The 20,497-nt window shown below is 41.8% G+C and overlaps 1 protein-coding gene across 1 annotated transcript; it reads right to left on the bottom strand.

The window, feature by feature from the left end:
* Nucleotides 1-376: 376 nt before the first annotated feature.
* SIGLECL1 (SIGLEC family like 1) lies at nt 377-2,928 on the bottom strand. Its single transcript, XM_045856229.1, has 4 exons — nt 2,862-2,928; nt 1,895-2,176; nt 1,671-1,776; nt 377-566 (listed from the first exon to the last, which is right to left on the bottom strand). The coding sequence occupies exons 1-4, from the start codon at nt 2,926-2,928 to the stop codon at nt 377-379; spliced, it is 645 nt and encodes a 214-aa protein (XP_045712185.1).
* Between the last annotated feature and the right edge of the window lie 17,569 nt (nt 2,929-20,497).

Raw genomic sequence — 20,497 nt, 5'->3', positions numbered from 1 at the left:
AGTGTAAATGAAGTAAACTGCTTAATCTGGCCCCCTGGCACTTCAGACTGACTCGAGCCTGTGGCATCTACAGACTGTGGTAACAGCAGATTGCCAAACTCTCAGAGATACAACCCTTTGATTTCCACTCTAATGCTACAACTGCTGCTGAATTTCTCCCAACCCTGTTCTCAGTAGGGACTCGGTGTGTGTATGTTGTGTATACATTGCTGATTCTAATTATTCTTTAGGTTGTTTTTCTTAATTTTCATCCTTCTTTCCCTCTCTGGGTCTTAGGTTCATCATCTATAAGATGATGTTCAAACATATTTTGGCATTCTATAGAATTGAGGATAATCATGTGGTTCTCCTGATATGTCTTATTACCATTATTATGCTAGACTAGATTGCAGATGCAGCGGGTACCCACCAATCTCTGGCTCTCAGAAGATGGCATGACTGTGGATTCTTCCGGTTCCTCAGGCTTCAGATCCACATTGGGTTCTTGGCATTCTCTGTTGTTAGTGTTCTTTTCTGCCTTGATCACTGCAATTTTTTTTGCCAGCTTCCTTCTGATATGTTTCACTCTACAGAAATGACCCTCTGGATTAGTTCTGGCTCTCCACAACCCCCAGCCCCCCCAAGAGGGCTGTGGTCTTAATCATAAGTTCCAGTTTAGAGCCTCAGTGATAGTATCATCTTGTCATGTTATCTAGGGTGAGCCATACCACTGTCTGGGAGTTGGTTTCATACTCCATACAATGGGATCACCTTGCTCATCAGGCCCTGGGGCTCAGGTGAGGTCAGCTGTGAAAGGGCTTTGCAAACTGTAGAGGATTGTTTTGGTCTCTAAGTCCAGATGACTAGATATGAAAATAGCTCCCCAGTTGGCCCTGCCACCCTGCTCCTCCTCTTCCTCACTTGGGGTATCTAGTCAGTCCCAAGTCCCATGTCTATGACTGCCCACATCACTTGCCCTGGCTCAGGCCTGGCTCAGGCCCCAGGCCTCCTGGTTCTCCCTCTCTGGTCTGTGTTTCACCCAAAGTTCATGCTTTCCTTCCCAGCTTAACATGCTTCCAAGGCTCCCAACTCAGAATAAAGCCCTAGACATATGGAAGCCAGACCCCCACCCCCAGCCCCCATCAAACTATCTGGCCTGACCTCTGGTAACTCTGCCCTTCTCACTCTAGGCTTCTGGCCAATAGGTTCAGCCAAGTTTTGAGAGTCTTTATGAACCAACATAGAGGGCCTTTTTCATCTTTGCTGTTAGCTATTATCAGTCACTCTCAATGCAACTGACATTGCACAAAGACACTGGAAATGCCTCAAACATGTCTCTAGGAACTGTAGATACTACTTTCTACAAGTAAGTGCTCAGTCCCAGGTCCATGACAGATGGTAATCTAGGGACTCTGATGATACTTTGGGGATTCTTCTCCAGAGTACCACTTTCCCCTTTGCACTCTCTCTTTCATGAAATTGGCTGAAAATCTCTGTCTCTTGGGCTTGTTTGTGGTTCAGAAGAGTCCTGATGGCCCTGGATTGTGGGGACCATGTTTGGTGCCCCTTTCCCTTCCCTTGAGGGCAGGGGCCCAGTCTCTGCTTGCTCTGTGCCACACCTCAGCCAGGGCCTGCCGAGTAGCAGGCTCTGGGAGAGGCCCACAGATGAGAATTTTAACTCCAGTACTCACATGAATGGGATGAGGCAGAGGAAGAGCAGTGCAGTCGCAATGGATCCATAGGCAAGGCCCTGGAAGAACCCGTTGATGAATGTCTGCGTAACCAAGGAACTCTTTACTGGAAGTACAGAACATATGAGAAAGGCTGCTCTCCTGCAACCTTGAAATTGGAGCCAAAGCTCTGCCTCCTCCCTGGCCCCAATGCCCATCCCCATTCCCCTCTTCCTCATCCTCACTTGACATCAGTACGATGCTCATCCCATGCACTCCATGTGTATTCTTCCCCTCACAGAGAAGGCTTGTGCCCATTTCTGGCATCTCAGCCAGGCTGATGGTGGAGTTGGTCCAAGGGCCCAGGTGGGTGGAAATCACCTGGGAGCCATCGTCCATGCCATCTATACCCACGATATCACCTTTCATCCACCATCGTACATAGGGTACAGGGACCCCATAGAAGGAGCAGCTGCACTTCAGAACCTTCTCCAAAGAGCAAGAGAAAGAGACCAGCCTGGCAGGTACTGTGGGGAGAGAGGGCCAGGAGTTGGCAGGGCATCCTGATGCCTTTCTCCATCTCAACTTTCTCCAGGACCCAGCCCTTTCCTTACTCGTGATTCACAAGGAGCTTCAGAAAGACTTTCAAGCCCCCAGAGGGATAATGCCTCACAGACCTCTCTCCTCATCTGGCCTGAACCTGAATGCTTGACCTTCTAGACTGGAGTTTTCTGGGGATGTACACTGCATACAATCCCTTATCTACACCCTGCCCCCAGGCTAGACTTCCCAGTCTTAGCTCCTATGTTCTCCCTTCTCTTCCTCCCATCTCCATTCTCCCCTTGGGCTCTCCCTCTTCCTAGCTCCATCTGTGGCCAATTTCTTCCTTCATCACTTATTATCTGGATGCCTTCGGGCAAATCACTTCTCCTTTCTTTGCCCTTTCCTACTCTGGAAAATAGGAATAGTCACTGAATGTGTATCATACTGTCATTGCTGTAGGGAGGAATGCCCTAAGGGTTGCAGGGTCCCTAGCTCAGTGTATGGTACAGCATTACTCATTCAATAAATTGAACGCCTTTCTAGCGTTTCCTCTCCCCAACCCCAAGAGACCTTTGCTTGAGCATTCACCTGAAGCAAAGATTGCTATAACATTATCTGGGTAACAGCATTTGAAGCTGCCCAATTCTACACAGAATAGACAGGACATACTGTCAATCTGGTGAATATCATGGATTAGGAAGGAGTCGGTCCTTAGTGCTTTCAGGTACTTTTTCATGGAGCCAGTTGGGGTTTCTGGAAGAAAGGGGTAATTTTCTCCTAAACAGTAACCCTGGATCTTGACTTGGCCTTTTCACCTGGGTCACTTGAGGTGATAAAGAATTTGCAGGGGGTGGTGATGAGTGATGCACAGCCTCTCCTTCACTGCTGGTCTCTAGACTATATATTTTCTCCATCTGGGGAGGCACGCTCATGGAATGCCACTGACAAGATGCTGAAAGTGACTACCTGGGAGCTCCCAGCATGTGCCAGTGATATCTCAAACAGCTCCTCATGCTCTCGTATCCTCAGACCACCCTCACCTCCAGCCCCACTCCCTGGCCCAACCTACTGTTTGCCCCAGACACCCCAGCCTGGCCAGCATCTGGCCCACAGATACCTGATCCATGTTGGTTATTTTGTAACCAGCACACTTGTGTTCTCTTTCTTTGTGCCCCCAGAGCCCTTGGCTTCCATAGACACCTCAGTGCCACTTCCCCACTACTCACCCACACCGCTCAATGGTAGTGCCATCACCAGAAGCAATGATAGCTCTCAGGGACAGGAGAAGCCTGGCACTTTTACTGCAGCCAGCTTCGACCTCAAAACCATGTGGTCCAGAAGGGATGAGAGGATGAGTAACTGAAAGAAGACATGCGGGGAGGGGGAGAAAAAAGCATTCTTAGTAACCCAAGGGCTTCTGTCTCTTTGGTCATCCTGAAGGCCAGCTCACCCTGAGGAGCAGGAATTATATGAGAGAAGTTGCTCAAGAGTGACTAGGGACAGGACAGCATCCACTGATCCTCTGTGAAACCCTAATGCCAGGTCTCCTTTCTTCTCTCTCCCCTAGTCTTTCACTCCCAGTCCCAGCCTTCTTGAAGGGACTCTCTTATCAGGTCCTTTGGGTTCCCTCACAAAGCTAATGGGGATCCATGGGAGGGTTGTGGGCCACAGAAGGACAGGATCAAATCTGGGTGTTCCAAACAGCCCACTGGGGCCCATGTGAGAGACAGCCTATAGGGGGAATGACTACAGTCCAGGTAGCCCGGGGAAGAGACTGGTGTGGTGATCAGAATGAGTGACACTCCAGATGGTGCATGGACTGTGAGGGATGGAGAGGTGGAACAAATTTAACAGACCTTTGGGAGAGTAAAAAAGGACAGGAATCACTACTGCTTATAGGAATAGTTCCAAACTTCTTGCTTTGCAAATAAAGTTCTCCACGACTAAGCTGCACCCTTGCTTTATATTCCCCTGTGCCTTCTCCAACATTCCCCATGCTGAAGAGAAGATGTTGCCTTTTCTAAATTTCACTGATTATTAAAATTTTAGAAATGTTACAAGCTGGCTATAAACACATTCATCATTAACAATTAAATTATATAAACCCATGGTTAAGCAAATTATATTAAAAACAAAGGTAATAATTACTCAAAATCAATTACCTCTAATTTTTCTAATACATTTTACTGCTATCTGTGTTCTTGAGGTTGTTTACATTTATTGTATCTGTATGACAGAAACACTACATAATGGTGTGCTCCTGTATCTCTTCCTAACTCCACATCATGGTTGGTAGCTTGAAATTGACTATGGTGAGAGTATTTACACAGTAGAAATTGGCAATTCTACAGTTCAGGGCTTCCCCTGCCCTTTGAGATCTGCTATTAAATATTTAACAGCACCATTGTTAATATTTTGCACTCAAAGAAAGCCATTCACCTTGGAACTGCCATCCATAAATGAAGTAGCTCTTTGTCAGTTGAGAGCTATTTGTTGGCACCACCCAAGTGGCAATGGGATCTAGCAGATCCTCAGGTGGTTCCAGAGTCGGTCTTGGGGAAAAAGAGGCCACGTGCTTCTGAATACAATGAATATCTCCTTATAGTCCCTTGGCAGCATGTTCCTCTATAAACCACGTCCATTTTATTATGGAATTCTTCTGGGCATGGCCTTCCTTATTAGCATATTTATTCAACATTACCCAAGACATCCTGAGTATTATTTCCAATTTCAGGATTATTTTATGTCCTTCAGTAAAAGCAGTAGTTTCGATTAAAGACCAATAGCCACCTAGTTGTCTCTTTAATGGAAATTTTCTGGCCAAAAATCCCAGTGGTTGCCACTGAGAGGTGCTCCCTGGTTTTTGCCACAAGCTGTGGTTTGCTTAAGGACTCCAAGACTTCTTTCTGCTAATTTTGTAAATAGAGGTTAGCAATATTCACAGATATAGCCTACATGTCTTTCAAAATCCAGATAAGCCAACCAAATGCTGGGCTTCGAACATGTTTCTTTTCCCACCAGAAGATATCCTATGCTTTTCAAATTACAACCTGTGTGGGCTTGGGAAATCTAATTGGTTCTCATTTAGCATGTCTAATCCATACCAGTGAAGGGAGGCCTTACCTGCCTCCTGTTTTATAATACTAGCTCAGGGAAATGTTCCCTGGTCAGACACAGTATCTATTTACATTCAGTTAAGCAAGGAGACACAATGACTTCACACAAAATCTGTTCAAACATTCTAATTTCCACCCCCAACTCCCACCCTAATCCATCAATGCCTGAATTCACATGTCCTCCTAATCTAACTATATCTTCCATTGGCACTCACCTTCAGGTTTTAGAACCTTGGGGCTCTCACATTAAGTAGTCCCAGGAACCTCTCCTGACCACGTTATCACTAATGTGCAAATAGCTTCGAGTCCCTAGCTGGGGGTGGGCCCTTTTATCAATCTTTATCTCATTTAGATTATAAGACCATTACTTTAGGCTATTTGATGTCAGGTTTCACATTGTTATATCACTTCCAGCTTTTTAAATCCCCCCAAACTAGGGTAAGTAGAGCAAACTGGATTAGGGGCCTTCAATGCTGGGGCTCCCACTGGTCCACCCAAACCCCAAGAGCACTGCATTGAGACCTTTGTTTGGATGCCACCAATGTCCACTTCATTCATCTCATTTCTTAATAACTTTTAAAGGTTTTCTTCTTGTTGGGATGAGTCCCTCTGACTCATCCCTTCACCTCTCTTTATTCTCTTGTCAATCACTAGAATTTCCTTTGTTGTCTGTTGTTTTGACATAACCTTTTCCTTCAGTAGCATGCCTGAGGCCAGCAGCTACAGCTCAGATGGGACAGAACTTATGCTTGGGCTAGTATCAAGATCCACCCCAGTTTTTTCTTTATTTTCATTTTAGCTTTAATTATACATAAAATTGACCAAGGGATTATATATTTAGCTCCTTATTGCTATTCTGCATTTCCTCATGCATCCAGTATGCCAACTTCTTGGGAGTTGAACCCATAATTTTTTTTTAAATTGGTAATTTTCCCCTCCTGTAACTGACTGTATAACAGTCATATTTCCATAGTGTGGGTGCCCTTGGGGCCATCCAGGAATCAAAGGTTTGATATCCCTGACCTCATATTCTTCCTTTTCCCAAACCATGTTTCAGTGAGTCAGCCTTATTCTCCAGAGTCTCATTTCTGATGTCAGCCACAAAGTTGGGGGACAGTCCAACAAAACGCCCTCACTTCCAACACCAGCTTCAGATTCTGGGGTCTCTAAAACCACCCTCATCTCTGACACCAACTTCAGGTTTTAGAGACCCCAAGACTCCCCTGAGGTTTGATAACTCACTAGAAGTCCTCACAGAATTCACTGAAAGTTGTTATACTCATAGTTGCTATTTATTATAACTAAAGGATATAGATTAAAATCTGCACACAAGGCAGCGTCCAGGAGAGTCCCGACCTGAGAGCCTCCAGGTGTCCTCTCCCTGTGGTGTCACGAACAACGTAACCTAAATATCTGGTGATGATAAGTGATGATATACACAGAGTAGGACAGCCAGAGAAGCTCACCCAAACTTGGTGTCCAAGTTTTTTCTGGACCTTCATCATGTGGACGTGGCTGATGGCCCCATGGCTGATCTTAGTCTCCAGCTCTCTTTGAGGTTGAGCTGATTCCACATGATCCAAAGACCCCACTCTAAATCACACTGTTAAACTATCTGGTGTGGCCAGCCCCTGTCCTTAATCACATTTTTAGACTATTCAGTGTGATGCAAGGCCCACAGGCAAACAGACACTCCTATTGTTACAGGGTGCAGCCAAGAGGGGGGCCCCAAATAGGGATTTGGAATGGGGCCCAGAACTCAGGGTGTCCAGGAAATATTAGGATATCCTCCTCCCCCCACATGTGTGAGTTGGGGGAAGGGACACATGGAGCAAGGCCATTGAGAGCTGTTTTGCATAGCAACAGCTTTGCAGCCAACCACTGGTGTGGTCATTTAACATATCTATAACCTTTAACTGTTTGCATAGATATGTTAAATAGCTGTAGCCATGCTCTGAGCCAGGGAAATGGAAGTAACTTCCCCACCAAGACGTAACTGGGGGACAGGTCCCCCAAGTTACAGCACATGCGTGGGAGCTTGGAGAAGACTGGCTCCATGACATGGGGCCATGCCTGCCCAGACTCACGATGGCAGCCCAATAAATCTGGAAGGATATGAGAGTGCTGGCAAGTGTAGCCAATTGTGGGAGGAGTCAGAAATGGGGCTGCAGAGGAAGATTGGCAAGGGGATTTAAACCGAGGTTCGGCAGCCATTGCAGGGAGAACCACGCGGCTTTGCCAGAGTGGAGACTCCCGCAGCCATTGTGCAGAGAGGACCACTTGGCTGTGGCAATAGAAAGGAGAGCCATGTGACTGTGGACATGTAAGAAAACCACGTGGCTTTGCCAGAGTGGGGACCCCTGCAGCTTTAGAAGGAGAGAACCACTACTTGGCTTTAGCGGAGATCCTGGCAACACAGCTGATGGTGCTGGGAACTGGGGGAGGCCTATCAGCTGAGACAGATTACTGGGAAGAACTGGGGGCTGCCTTAGCCATAGACTTCTATTTACTTTCCTGAGATACGGTACCCCAGACTGGGCAAAGAGGGAAGGAAGGACTGTGTGTGTTTGTGGGCATTTTAAGTGACTTTGGGATTTGATGAAGACATTAGGTCACTACTTTAAGTCTGTACAGCATTAAATAAACATTTCCTTTCCTTTTCACAAATCTCTGGTATTGAGAGATGTCTTTCCTATAAGGCGGTGGACATAACGAACCTGGGGGGTTCCTTTCAGTAATAGTATATCACCCTTTGGCCCCCCTTGTGTTCTGTAACACTATCAGATGTCACCTTCTAAGAATTTAGAAATTACCCCCAGAAGCCAAGGGCAAAGGCCTGACCTCTCTTCAGTCTAAACTCCTTACTACACAGAATGATAAATGCCAAAATCAAGGTAGCAGTTAGCTCTAGGTTTGTGTGGGAGATGTATTTGGGGTGGCAGGTCCATGGTACATGCTCTCATTATACCATTTAATACTTTTCTGTATGTCTGAAATGCTTCAAAATATTAAATAAAAATATGATCAGTGGTCATTTATGTAAAAGCTTCATATATGTATATGCTCATATATAATTTTATATGTTCATAAATAATACACTCATAAATATACACATACATAAATGAATAACACAAAGATACAGAAAAATCCATGATAAACTGGCACCATTACTTACCTATAGATAGAGGAGGACCTATAGGTAAGTGAAACTGACATACTAGTTTGAACTCATGTATTACATTGGTTAAAAAAATCCTTTTTATAACTATAGATTAGTAAAAGAAAACAAAGAAAAATTACATAATTAGGCCATAATAAAAATTTTTAATTGTAAATTAAACTAATGTTTATTTTTTATTATATGCCTGTCAATTTCACACATCTCATTTATTCCTCTCAAAAATCAAAGAGACTGAATATACAGACAATGGCCAGACCACATATGACCTTCAAGCCTCAACTATAGGACATATATGGCTGGCCTTCACTTTGCAGCAGCTAGGCCAGGAAGCCAAACCAAAAAGCAATTTTCACAGAACAGCCCTAACTTGGTCAATGAGTACCAAGTTCGCTATTTTTTTGCCCATTTACAGCTCAGAACCAACCAAAGTCAAATGTGTTCTCCTATCTAATCACATAAGGTGCCCTCACCTGTAAGTTGCTGAACTCCAGCTTCCCTATGATCACAATTCCCAGTCAGACACTATCTGAAACTCATCTTTTTTTTTCACTTTAAGGATCCCCCACTACCCTGCCTGCCTTTCAGTCTTTGCGAAATGCAAGTGATGGTGTTGACCCTCTTGCAATAGCAAGCTCTTAATGAATAGCCTGTTTGTTCTCATTTGGGCTGTCTTTGTCTGTTTCCTGAAAATCTGCAAATCAAGTCTTGTAATTTCTTTTTTATAGAGGAGGAAGCCAAAGCTTAGAGATATAAGTGATTTTTCCAGGCTCATTGAGCAAACGTGGGTGGAGATGGATTTAAAACTCAAGTTCTTCTTTCTCCATACCAGTTTTCTAGAGAGTAGAAATTTTATAAGCTAGCCACATTCTCTGGCCAATAGGAAATACAGTAAAGGTAGAAATCAATATTAAAAATTTAAATACCCTTATCTCAGAAAAAATCAATCACCTAAAATTTATGAAACATGTATCTAAATTGAATAAAATCATGTCCTGGAAGAAATCAGAAACCAAAACCCAGGAGTCCTCTTTTTGACTAGTCTTTTTTTCTCTCATATCCCATAGCCAACCAATCTGTCAGAAAATCCTGTTTGACACTACTCTCAAAATACATTAAAAATCTCCTCATTTCTAATCACTTCCACTGCTGCCCTGGCCAGAGTCACTGTCCTCTCCCACCCAGAGTGCTGCAAGGACCTTCTCACTGGCCTTGCTGATTTACCTTAGTTCCCTACAACCTATTCCCCACAAAGAAGCCACAGGGATTCTACCAACCCTGCAGAATACCCTGGCCCTTCTCTGCTCAAGACTATCTGTGGCTCTTATCTCACTCAGAGTCAAAGCCAAAGAGCAGGGTGCTCCCTCTAAGAACACTCTCAATAAGCACATTTCTTCGTGATGCCTTCCTTCCTTCCTTCCTTCCTTCCTTCCTTCCTTCCTTCCTTCCTTCCTTCCTTCCTTCCATCAAACAACATTTTTTAGTATCTCCCTTATGTCAGGTACTGTTTCAGGGATATGGCAGTAACAAGAATGACACATCGCTGTCCTCATTCTATTATGGAAGACAGGCAATAAACAAGCTGACAATAAGGATACTTTGATAGCTGTGGAGTACTATGAAGAAAAAATAATACAAGATAATAGCATAGTTATAAGATATTATGGGATGGGTGGGTCAGAAAAGGCCTCTTTGAGGAAGTGACATTTCAGCAGAAACCTAAAGGTGGGGAGCCATGCCAAACTAGAGCAGGAAAACGGTAGGTAGAGGAAACAGCAACTGCTAAGTTAGAGCAGTTTAGCATATTTAAGAGAAAAAATGTTCTGGAATTGGATAATAGCAATGGTTGTACATCTTTGTGGATATACTAAAAACTCAGTCATGCACTTTAAAAGAGTGAGTGCTATGGCATGTCAATTACATCTTAATTTTTAAAAATTATAAAAATGTAGCTAAAACAACTCTCAGTTCAAAACTTTTCTTCAGTGATATTCATTACTATATTGGGTGCTAGAAAGTCTGTGTGACTGAGTAACCATGATTTTCTCACAGGGATCCAAGTTTGGTGGGGGAGACAGACATAGTAACTGACATAAGATGAAATCCACTCCACTGATTGAGTGAAAAACTTGAGTCATCTTTGGTTTGTCTCTTTCCCTCATCTCTCTGTATCTAATTTGCCAACAAATCTTCACAGTCTAATTCCAAAAGATATCCTCAACACAACAACTCTCAAGCCTCCATGCTATCACTCTGGGCCAAGCCATCATCACCTTTATCTGGCTGCCTGAAGCAGTTTTCCAGATGGTCTCTGTGCTACCACCCTTGCCCCCAGTCATAGTGAATGTAAAACCCCCCAAAGAAACCTGGTATCCATGAACCTTCACTCTTCAATTTCCCCTTTCTCTCATCCCCACCCCTAGTCTTAGACAACCATTAATCTATTTTTATGTATCTATGTATTTGTCTATTCTGGATGCTTTATGCAAATAAAATGATATAATATGTGCTCTTCTGTGTCTAATGTCTTTCACTTAGCATCATGTTTTTAAGGTTCATTCATATTGTATCAGTACTTTTATTTTCATGGTTGAATAATATTCTATGTGTGGATGGATATACCATATTTTGTTTATCCATTCATCAATTGACAGACATTTGGGTTGTTTCTTTGGCCATTATGAATCAATTGTAATACATGCTGCTATAACTGGTAACTACTTTGCAGTTAATATTTAATGAAAATATCATTGTCATTTACAACTCCAAAGAATTAGAAATTTCATGTCACTATAAATCTCTCAAGAACTCTGAGACAGATCTCATTAGTATGACTTCACAGAAGAAAGCACACACCCAGAAGTATGTAACTGACCCAAACATTTATTAGGTTGACAGATTTCAGACTCAACCTTTGTCTCCAAATGTAGTGTCCTTTGCATGACACATTTTTTTCCTTAAAACCTGCTGTGTAAGGATGGTCAAATCCACTATTCTCCCTCAGTCCATATGCTCATGAATAAAATAGGGGAATAAATTGGCTACAGCCCTCATGGGATTGTAAGATATGTAGGAAAAGAGCTGTAAACTGCACAGCAATGTGAGTTAAAGATATTTTCAGCGATGACCTGACAGGACATACAGTATATTTAAGACAGGGTTCTAGATTCTTTCTGAAAGTGGACCAAAAGTCAGAAGGCCTAATCTTTGTCTCCCACATCTGGGAGATTCTGGGTAAGTCACTTCCCTCACTGTTGGTCTGCTTCAGAGACTGCAAACTGTACCCAAGCTGGATCTTGACCTTTACATTGGTTTTGTTTTGCCTACTAAGTGCTTAAATTTTAAAGTAACTTTTTTTGTGAGGGGAAACATATAAAAACTAGGATGTGTCAAAAAAGTTCAAACTTTCAGCTTCTCTCTTTCTCTCTTTTTAATCCTCACCCAAGGATATGTTTATAGTTTTTTAAAGGGAGAGGAAGGGAGAAAAATAGAGAAACAGTGATGTGAGAAATATAGATTGGTTGCCTCCTGCATGTGCCCAGATTGGGGAGTGTACCTGCAATGTAGGTATGTGCCCCAACCAAGAACCAAATCTACAACCTTTTGGTGTACGGTAGGATGCTTCAATCAACTGAGTCATCTGGCCAGGGCCAGCTTCTTTTTTTTCTTAAAGAAAAATTTCATCTTCCTGGGTGTGAAGCCTAGTTAGCTGTGTGATGGTAAGCAAAAGTTTCACCTCTCTCTAGGCCTCAGTTTCCTCATATTTAAAATATGGATTATAACAGTAGACATCTCATAAGGTTGTTGTTAGAATTAAAATGGAACAGAGCCCCTTATAGTATATCCTCAATAAATATCAGTCACTACGCATTTTGCTTTGTATAATGTGCACTCTTTAGTCTAAATTTTTGAGGGGAAAATAAGGATGCACATTTGCATGGGTAGTACCTGAAATACCTTGTATCTGTTCTTGTGTATTTTAATTATTGGTTACATAAAATTTCTTGTACTGTGGTATGTTAAAAAATAAACGCTAAAATTTCACTATAATGCAAAACCCACTAAGTATCTAAATATAAATAAATAAATAATCAAATTAAAATATTTAAATGATTTCCTTCCCTGAAAGTTTGGGCCAAAAACGTGGGTATGCATTATACATGACGAAATATGAAATTTATTAAATTTCCTGCTTGGTTCCCACTAGCATTAGATTTTGGACCTCTCTTGACTGTCTCTACCCCCTTCCCAGTGCTCTGGTTTTAGAAACAGCCTTTTGCTTTCCCATTCTGTATTTCGGCATGTTTCACAGGACCCCTCTGATGGGACTCTGCCCCAACCTTAACCTCCATGTGCCAAAACAGATTTCCTGTCTCCTTCTCAAATAAAGAAGATGCTACCTAGACTGCCAGGTAAGGAAGCACCTGTCTTTACCACCCCACACTTGCTCCCTTTCTGTATTGTTCATTTCTTTCCCCTTCCTCAATAAAACCACACGTTGGATGTGGAAACAAGCCCTCTCCTCTCTGGGTCCTGGCCCCAGCTTTGAAAGGAAACCACTGAATAACCCTGGCCAAATATTTCCCGCTCTGTGGTTTCCTTTTACCTCCTCATCTGTACCACAAGTGGGTTTCCTTGTTGGAGATGTAATGATCGGCCTCGCTCTTGGATTCTGATTTCTTATTGCTCTCACCTGTCAGGCTTCAGAGATACCTGGGATGACTCTCCAGGCACCCTGTTTTCCTCCCTCTTACCATTCACTACTCTCAATTTTACCTTCATCTCTTGTTCTGGGCCTCTGGGATATTGTTTTTTTTTTTCTTCTTCTTCTTTGTTCTTTGTCTTCAGCACACTTCCATCTGTCTATTTCCATGGAAGAGTACAAGTGGTACAAAGGGCTTTCTGGACTTGCTGAGGGAAAGCTGACTTTGGGATGCTTGCCCTACTTGGACTGACTCGGAGACTGATCTTCCAGGGAAGCCGAGGTATAACGGCGAAACTGATGAATTGATTACACGAGGGATAACGGTGTGTGTGACTGGCAACCGAGTGCCTTACAGACGGATGCATTTATTAGTGGCCTGATTTCAGGGGAGTCTAGTTAACTGATGAACGGGGCAGGCTATGGAGAAGATGGATTATCTGGTTTACTAGGGGACTGTTGACTCCTAAGGGCACCGACCTGAGCGATCACTAACCGACAGATTGCTTGGCTGCTCTTCAGCTTGACCAGGTGACTGACTTGGTGGCGGGCTGACGGACATACAGGCTCCTGGTGAACTGACTGACTGACTGGTCAGCGGGAGGGCTCTCAGGGAGCCTCACTGAGAGATGCGGAATTGCCCCTGGTCCAAAAACGAGGCTGAGGGGACCTCTCAGGTGAGAGGACTGCCCTGGCACCAAGTGGACTTCCGGACAGCCCGGCTGCCTCAGGTCACACTGACTGGCAGACACGTCCTGCTTTCATGGCAGCCCAGTTTGGTCAGTCCCCAACGCATGTCCCACACTCAACGATTGTCAGGAAAGACAACAGGCCAGGTCTGGCCTCGCGAAGCCAGTTGTTTTCTGTTCTGAGGCACGCAGAAGTCAGCGTAATGGCGCTTGGAAATCTCTCTGGGTCCTCCCTACATGCCTTGCGTGTGGTGTATCTATGTGCAGCCAATCAGCAGCTTCACGAGCTATTACTCTGCAACCAATCAGCAGCTGCATGTTTTATTACTCTGCAGCCAATCGATGAGGCAGATGAAAATATGCATTCAGGGGTACATGCTTGTTAGGGCTGATGACAGCGACCAGAGCCAATCAGCAGCTGATAGTGCAGGTCCTTCCCCCTTTGTGGACCATGGGGGTAGGGTGTGTGCTCTGGAGGGCTTAAGCTAATCATTAGTCATGGGCAGTGCCATGAAAGTTTGGACATTCGTTTTCTTCTCAAGAGGCCCTTCTTGATCTTGCTGATGGAAACCACATTACCCTCCCACTGTGATGGCTCCATTGGTCTTCACCAACCCTGCTTTATTTTTCTTACTCCATACTCATGAAACAGTTTTTTACCTATTACACATTTTTCAAAACACTTACTGCCACTAAATTATATTTTTGCTTATGGTCTGACTACCCCATTGGAATGTAAGCTCATTGTGGACAGAGTTGTTTTTTGTTTTTTTTTTTTCACTGCTGTTTCCTCCATGCCTGGAACACTGAGGGTGATTTGGATACATCTATAAGTATTTATTTAATCAAGAACAGGCCTGAGGAGGCAAAGGACTCAGAGTTTCATGTTAGGTGTATGTTTAGCTTTGTCAGATACTGCCAAAGAATTGTCCATAGTGGACAAACCAGTTTACACTTCCATCTAAATGGTGAACTTTTATAATATTGCATGCTACACTCCTGAGCAGGAATGTAGGAGAACTCAACACGGTTCATATCCTTGCTAACACATAATAAGCCAATTGTTAATTTTAGTTATTTTCGTGTTTGCACAGTAGTATCTTACTGTAGTTTTAATTTGCATTTCTCTGAAAGGGTAATGTTATTTTCCTGTTCTTATTAATCATTTGGAAATACTTATTTTTGGTCAAGCGCCCATGTAGATCCTTTTCCAATTAAAATAAAATTTTTAAAAACTGTTTTGAATAAGTTATTTATATATCCTGGATGTTATTTGTCATGTTTTTTAAAACAAATATCTTCTCCAAGTCTCCCCCTGACTTTCACTTTCTTATTGGTGTTTATGATTAAGAGAAATTCTTGATTTCAGTGAAATTCAACTTAAAAAATTTACAGTAGCAACATTTGTGTTTTCTTTAAGAATCCTTTTAGCTTCCCTTAGGGTGGTAAAACATCCCCCTTTGTCTTTTATAAATTTTATTGTTCTACCATTCATGTCTAAGTCTATGACATATCCCAAGTGAATATTTGGGTGTAATATGAAGTGTGGGTAAAGTTTAATCCTTTGTGAATAGATATATAATGGCTTCAGCACTATTTATTAAAAAGACAATGATTCTTCCCTTGAACTGCACGAGCACCTTATTCATCAGTCAAGTCTCTATGTGTGTGGATATATATTTAGTTACTGTTTGTATTCCAATAACCTATTATTTATTCTTGCGCCAATACCAGTGTCTTAATTCCTCCAACTTTATCAAAGTCTTGAAGTCAAACATTTTAAGTCTTCCAATTTTGTACTTCTTTAAAAGTGTCTTGTTTCTTTTAGCTCTTTTGAATTTTATTTAAAAAATTGAATCAACTTGTTGATTCTCTTTCTCTCTCTCCCCTCTCAGAATTCTGATTGGGATTTTATTGAGTCAGCAGATGAGTTAGAATTGACTGTGAACATGGTACAATATTCCTTTTAAAAATTGTGATAAGATATACATTACATAAAACATATCATTTTAAGATTTCTAAGTGTATGATTTAGTGTCACTAAGAGCATTCACATTGTTGTGCAAACATCACTGCTCCCCACCTCCAGGAAAAATTGTCCATCATTCCAAGCTGAAATGCTGTACCCATTAAACAATAACTCTCCATTTCCTTCTCCCCTCAGTCCCTGGTAATCACTAGTCTACTTTCTTTATGAATTTGTACCTTATATAATTAGAACCATGCCATATTTTTCCTTTTGTGCCTAGCTCATTTTACTTGTCATGTTTTCACAGTTCAACCGTGTTGTAGCATATAAGAGGATTTCTTTCCTTTTTAAGGCTGAATAATATTCTATTGTTTGCACATACCACATTTTGGTTATTCATTCATCTGTCAATGGACACTTTGGTTGTTTCCATCTCTTAGCTATTGTGAATAATGCTGCTATAAACATTGGTTTACAAATATCTGTTTGAGTCCTTGCTTTCAATTATTTTGGCTACTTACCCAGGAGTGGAACTGTTGGGTCTTATGGTAATTCTATGTTTAATTTTTTTTGAAGAAATTCCATGCTGTTTTCCACAGTAGCTGCAGCATTTCACACTTTCACCAGCAATATGCAAGGGTCCCAATTTTACATCAGACTTTTATTTTCTTTTTTTAAAAATAACAGCCATCCTAATGGGTATGAAATGTTATTTCACATGGTTTTGATTTGTATTTTATTGACAGGTGATGTTGAGCCTCTTTTCATGTGTTTACTGCCTATTTGTTTATCCTCATTGTAGAAATGTCTATTCAAGTTATTTTCCATTTAAAAAATTGGGTAACTTGTATTTGTTATTAAGTTGTAGGAGTTCTTTATATATTGTGGATGTTACTCTTTTATCATATGTTTTGAAAATATTTTCTCCCATTCTGTGGGTTGTCTTCTTACTATGTCAATAGTGTCATTAGATGCACAAAAGCTTTTAATTTTGATGAAGTCAAATTTAGCTATTTTTTTCTTTTGTTGCCTGTGTTTTGGTGTCATATCCAAGGGATATTGGTCTGTCATTTGTTTATCTTGTAGTTTCTTGATCTGTTTTTGGTGTTAGGGTAATGTTGATCTCCTAGAATGAGTGACGAAATGTTTCCTCCTCTTTAAGTTTTGGGAAGAGTTTGAGGAGGCTTGGTGTTAATTATCTGAATGTTTGGTAGAATTCACCCATGAAACCATCTGGCCCTGGGCTTTTTTTATTGGGAGTTTTTTGATAACTGATCAATCTTCTTTCTAGTTATAGGTCTACTTAGGTTTTCTATTTCTTCATGATTCAGTCTTGGTAGATTGTGTGTTTCTAGGAATTTGTCCATTCATCCAGGTTATGCAATTTGGATGTGCAGTACAGTTGTTCATAGTACTCTCTTATAATCTTTTTTATTTTTGTAGAATCAGAGTGATATCTGATTTATCTTCACTTTCATTTTTATTTTTTAATGGGATTTTTCTCTTTCTTAGTTGATCTAGCTAAACATTTATCAATTTTGTTTCTCTTTCCAAAGAACCAACTTTTGGTGGTGTTAAGTTTCTCTATTGTTTTTCTATTATCTGTCATTTACTTCCATTCTACTCTTTATTCTTGCCTTCCTTCTACTTGTATTGGGTTTAGTTATTTTCTTTTCTTGGTTTATTTTTTTAAAATAAATGTTTTACTGTTGTTCTATTACAGTCTTCTTAGTTTCTTAATATGTAAAGTTAATATGCAAAGTGAGGTGGTTCCATTGTTTCTTTTTAAAACTTAAATCCTTTTTTATTTTTCAATTACACTTGACACACAATAGTATATTAGTGTCAGGTGTAAACCCAGTGATTAGACATTATATAATTTATGAAGTGATCATCCTGATAAATCTAGTACCCACCTGACACCATACATAGTTATTACGATACTGTTGACTATATTTCATATGCTATACTTTACATCCCATGACTATTCTGTAACAGCCAATTAGTACTTTTTAATCCCTTCAATTTTTTCACCTGGTCTTCAACCCCCTCCCATTTGGCAACCTTCAAAATGTTCTCTATCTATGAGTCTATTTTTGTTCTGCTTATTTATTTATTTATTTATTTAAGATTCATTTGTTAATAGATTTGTATTTACTGCCATTTTATTGTTCATATATGTTAACTTTCTTTCTTTTGCTGTTTAAAGAATGCCCTTTAACATTTCACTAACACTGGTTTAGTGGTGATGAATTCCTTATAGCTTTTCTTTGTCTGGGAAGCTCTTTATATGTCCTTTGATTCTAAATAATAGCTTTGCTGGGTAAAATAATCTTGATTACAGGTCACTGCTTTTCATCACTTTGACTATTTATTGCCAATCCCTCCTAGCCTACAAAGTTTCTGTTGAGAAATCAGCTGAAAGTCTTATGGGAGTTCCCTGTAGGTAACTAGTTGCTTTTCTCTTGCTGCTTTAACGATTCTCTTTGTCTTTAACATTTGGTATTTTTATTATGCTGTGTCTTCTTATGGGCTTCTTTGGATTTATCTTGTTTGAGACTCTTTGTTCCCAGACTTGTATGCCTACTTCCTTCACTAGGTTAGGGAAGTTTCCTGCCTTATTTTTTCACATACGTTTTCAATTCCTTACTCTCTCGCTTCTCCTTCAGGTACTCCCATGATCCAAATATTGGTATGCTTGAAGTTATTCTAGAGGCCCCTTACATTATCTTTAGTTTTTTAAATTCTCTCCTTTTTTTTACTGTTTTGATTGGGTGTTTTTTGCTTCTTTATATTCCAAATCACTGATTTGATACTCAGTTTCATCTACTCTACTCTTGATTCCCTGTTAATTATTCTCCATTTCTGTTAGTGTATACTTCATTTCTGACTGGTTCTTTTTTTGTGGTTCCCATGTCTTTTTTTTAATGGTTTACATGCCCCTTTTTTAATGCTGTTGAAGTTCTCTCTAAGTTCAACTACTCTTTCCCTAAGTTCATTGACCATTCTTATAAGCAGTGTTTTGAACTCCACACCTAGCAGGTTGCTTGTCTCCATTTTGTTTATTTTTTATCTGGAGTTTTGTTCTGTTGTTTTAGTTGTGATGTGTTTCTCTGTCTCCTCATTTTGGCAGCCTTTCAGTGTTTGTTTCTGTGTATTAGGTAGAGCTGCTGTGTCTCCTGGGGTTGGTAGAATGGCTTAAAGTAGTAGGCATTCTGTAGGTCCTAATGCCAAACCCTCTCTGACCACCCAAGCTGGGCACCTCAGTTGCAGCCCCCTTCACCCTATGTAGGCTGTGTACAGCCTCCTGTTGTAGTTGAGCCTTGATTGCTGTTGGCACATCAATGGGAGGGACTTACACCCAGGCTGATCAGTTGCAAGGACTAGCTGAGACCACTGACTGCTATGGAGGATCAGCTGTGCAGGGGCCCACCCAACAGAGCAGGACTTATTTCACTGCCTGCTGAGTCTGTCCTTTGAGTGTGTCACTATGGATATAGTTGGGTGCTGTTTCAATGTGGTCTAAAGTTGTCTGCCAGGTGCTCTGCCCTGGGGCCTCCTGGGAGGGGCAGGCCAAGGTCAGCTGCTACCTGTGTTCTGCACAGGGCCACTCACTTGAGCTACAAAGTGATCTGAAGCTTTCTGCTACTTGTGTCTGGCTTGGAGGTGCCCAGTAGAAGCCAGGCTGTGAACCATGGCTGGCTGCTGATAGTTCTGGGTCTGGGGTCACTTAGCAAGGGGTATGGGGCATGCTGGGGCCAGGTGCTGCTTGTCTGAGAGATTTTAGAAAAGTCTAAAGCATGAGCCAAGACAGGCTATTTGTATGAAAAGAACTTGGATGGGCCTGCAAGTTGGGTGGAATGGAATCTCAGGGAATCACCAGGGTGGGGCAAACAGTGATAGCCAGGTTGATGGAGACTGAGATATGACATCTACCTGTTGTCTCCATGGGGGAGGGCTCATCAAAGGAAAAATGGCATCTGCCAATTCTTCTGTCCAGAAGAAAGCTGCCCCCCATCTTTTGCTGATGCCAGACACTTCAGTTCCCATAGGTCCCTGGTGCCTTTTGAGCTGCTTCCTCAGGGCTGGAGGTCAGAGGAAGTAAGTCTGAGTACGTTTCTGAGCAGGACCCTTTAAGAGGGACTGCCTGGGATTTCAGCAGCCCTCCATCTCACTCAGCCTCAATTCCTGTTGGTTTTTACAGCCAGAAGTTATGGGAACTTCTTTTCCCAGCATTGGAACCCTGGGCTTGGGGGGTCCAGTTGGAGCTGGGACCCCTCACTCCTCAGGAGAAATATCCACAGCTGAGACATCCCTCCTAATTTTTATCTTCCACACACGGATGTGGGACCAGCCCTTTCTGCGTCTCTGCCTCTCCTACCAGTTTTGATGTGGCTGCTTCTTTAAATTCCTGGTTGTAGGACTTCAGTTCAGCCAGATTTCAGGAGGTTCTGAATGATGGTGGTTGTGTCATTTGACATGGTCATGGGAGGATGTGAGTACCACATTTACCTCTACTCCATCTTGACTGGAAGTCAAATCTTTTTTGAAGGTAAGTATTTACAGCTATAAATTTCCTTCTTAGCACATTCACTGCACTCCATAGATTTCAGTGTGCTGTGTTTTGGTTTTCACTTGTCTCAAGGTATTT

This window comes from Phyllostomus hastatus, unplaced genomic scaffold (genome assembly GCF_019186645.2).
Source record: "Phyllostomus hastatus isolate PE091 unplaced genomic scaffold, TTU_PhHast_1.1 phas_scaffold_1224, whole genome shotgun sequence".
Taxonomy (NCBI): Eukaryota; Metazoa; Chordata; class Mammalia; order Chiroptera; family Phyllostomidae; genus Phyllostomus; species Phyllostomus hastatus.
Note: the sequence above shows the minus strand (reverse complement) of the source record. Positions and strands in the feature narration are given on the sequence as shown.

Bases quoted from the DNA above. Each gene is read 5' to 3' on its own strand.
- SIGLECL1 (XM_045856229.1), bottom strand. From the start codon at position 2,928: ATGAAAAAGTACCTGAAAGCACTAAGGACCGACTCCTTCCTAATCCAT. The intron at 1,777-1,894 runs GTGAGGATGAGG...CTGTACTTCCAG, and splicing joins GAGCATCGTACTGATGTCAA to TAAAGAGTTCCTTGGTTACG. The intron at 567-1,670 runs GTGAGTACTGGA...TCATTTCTGTAG, and splicing joins CTCTGCCTCATCCCATTCAT to AGTGAAACATATCAGAAGGA.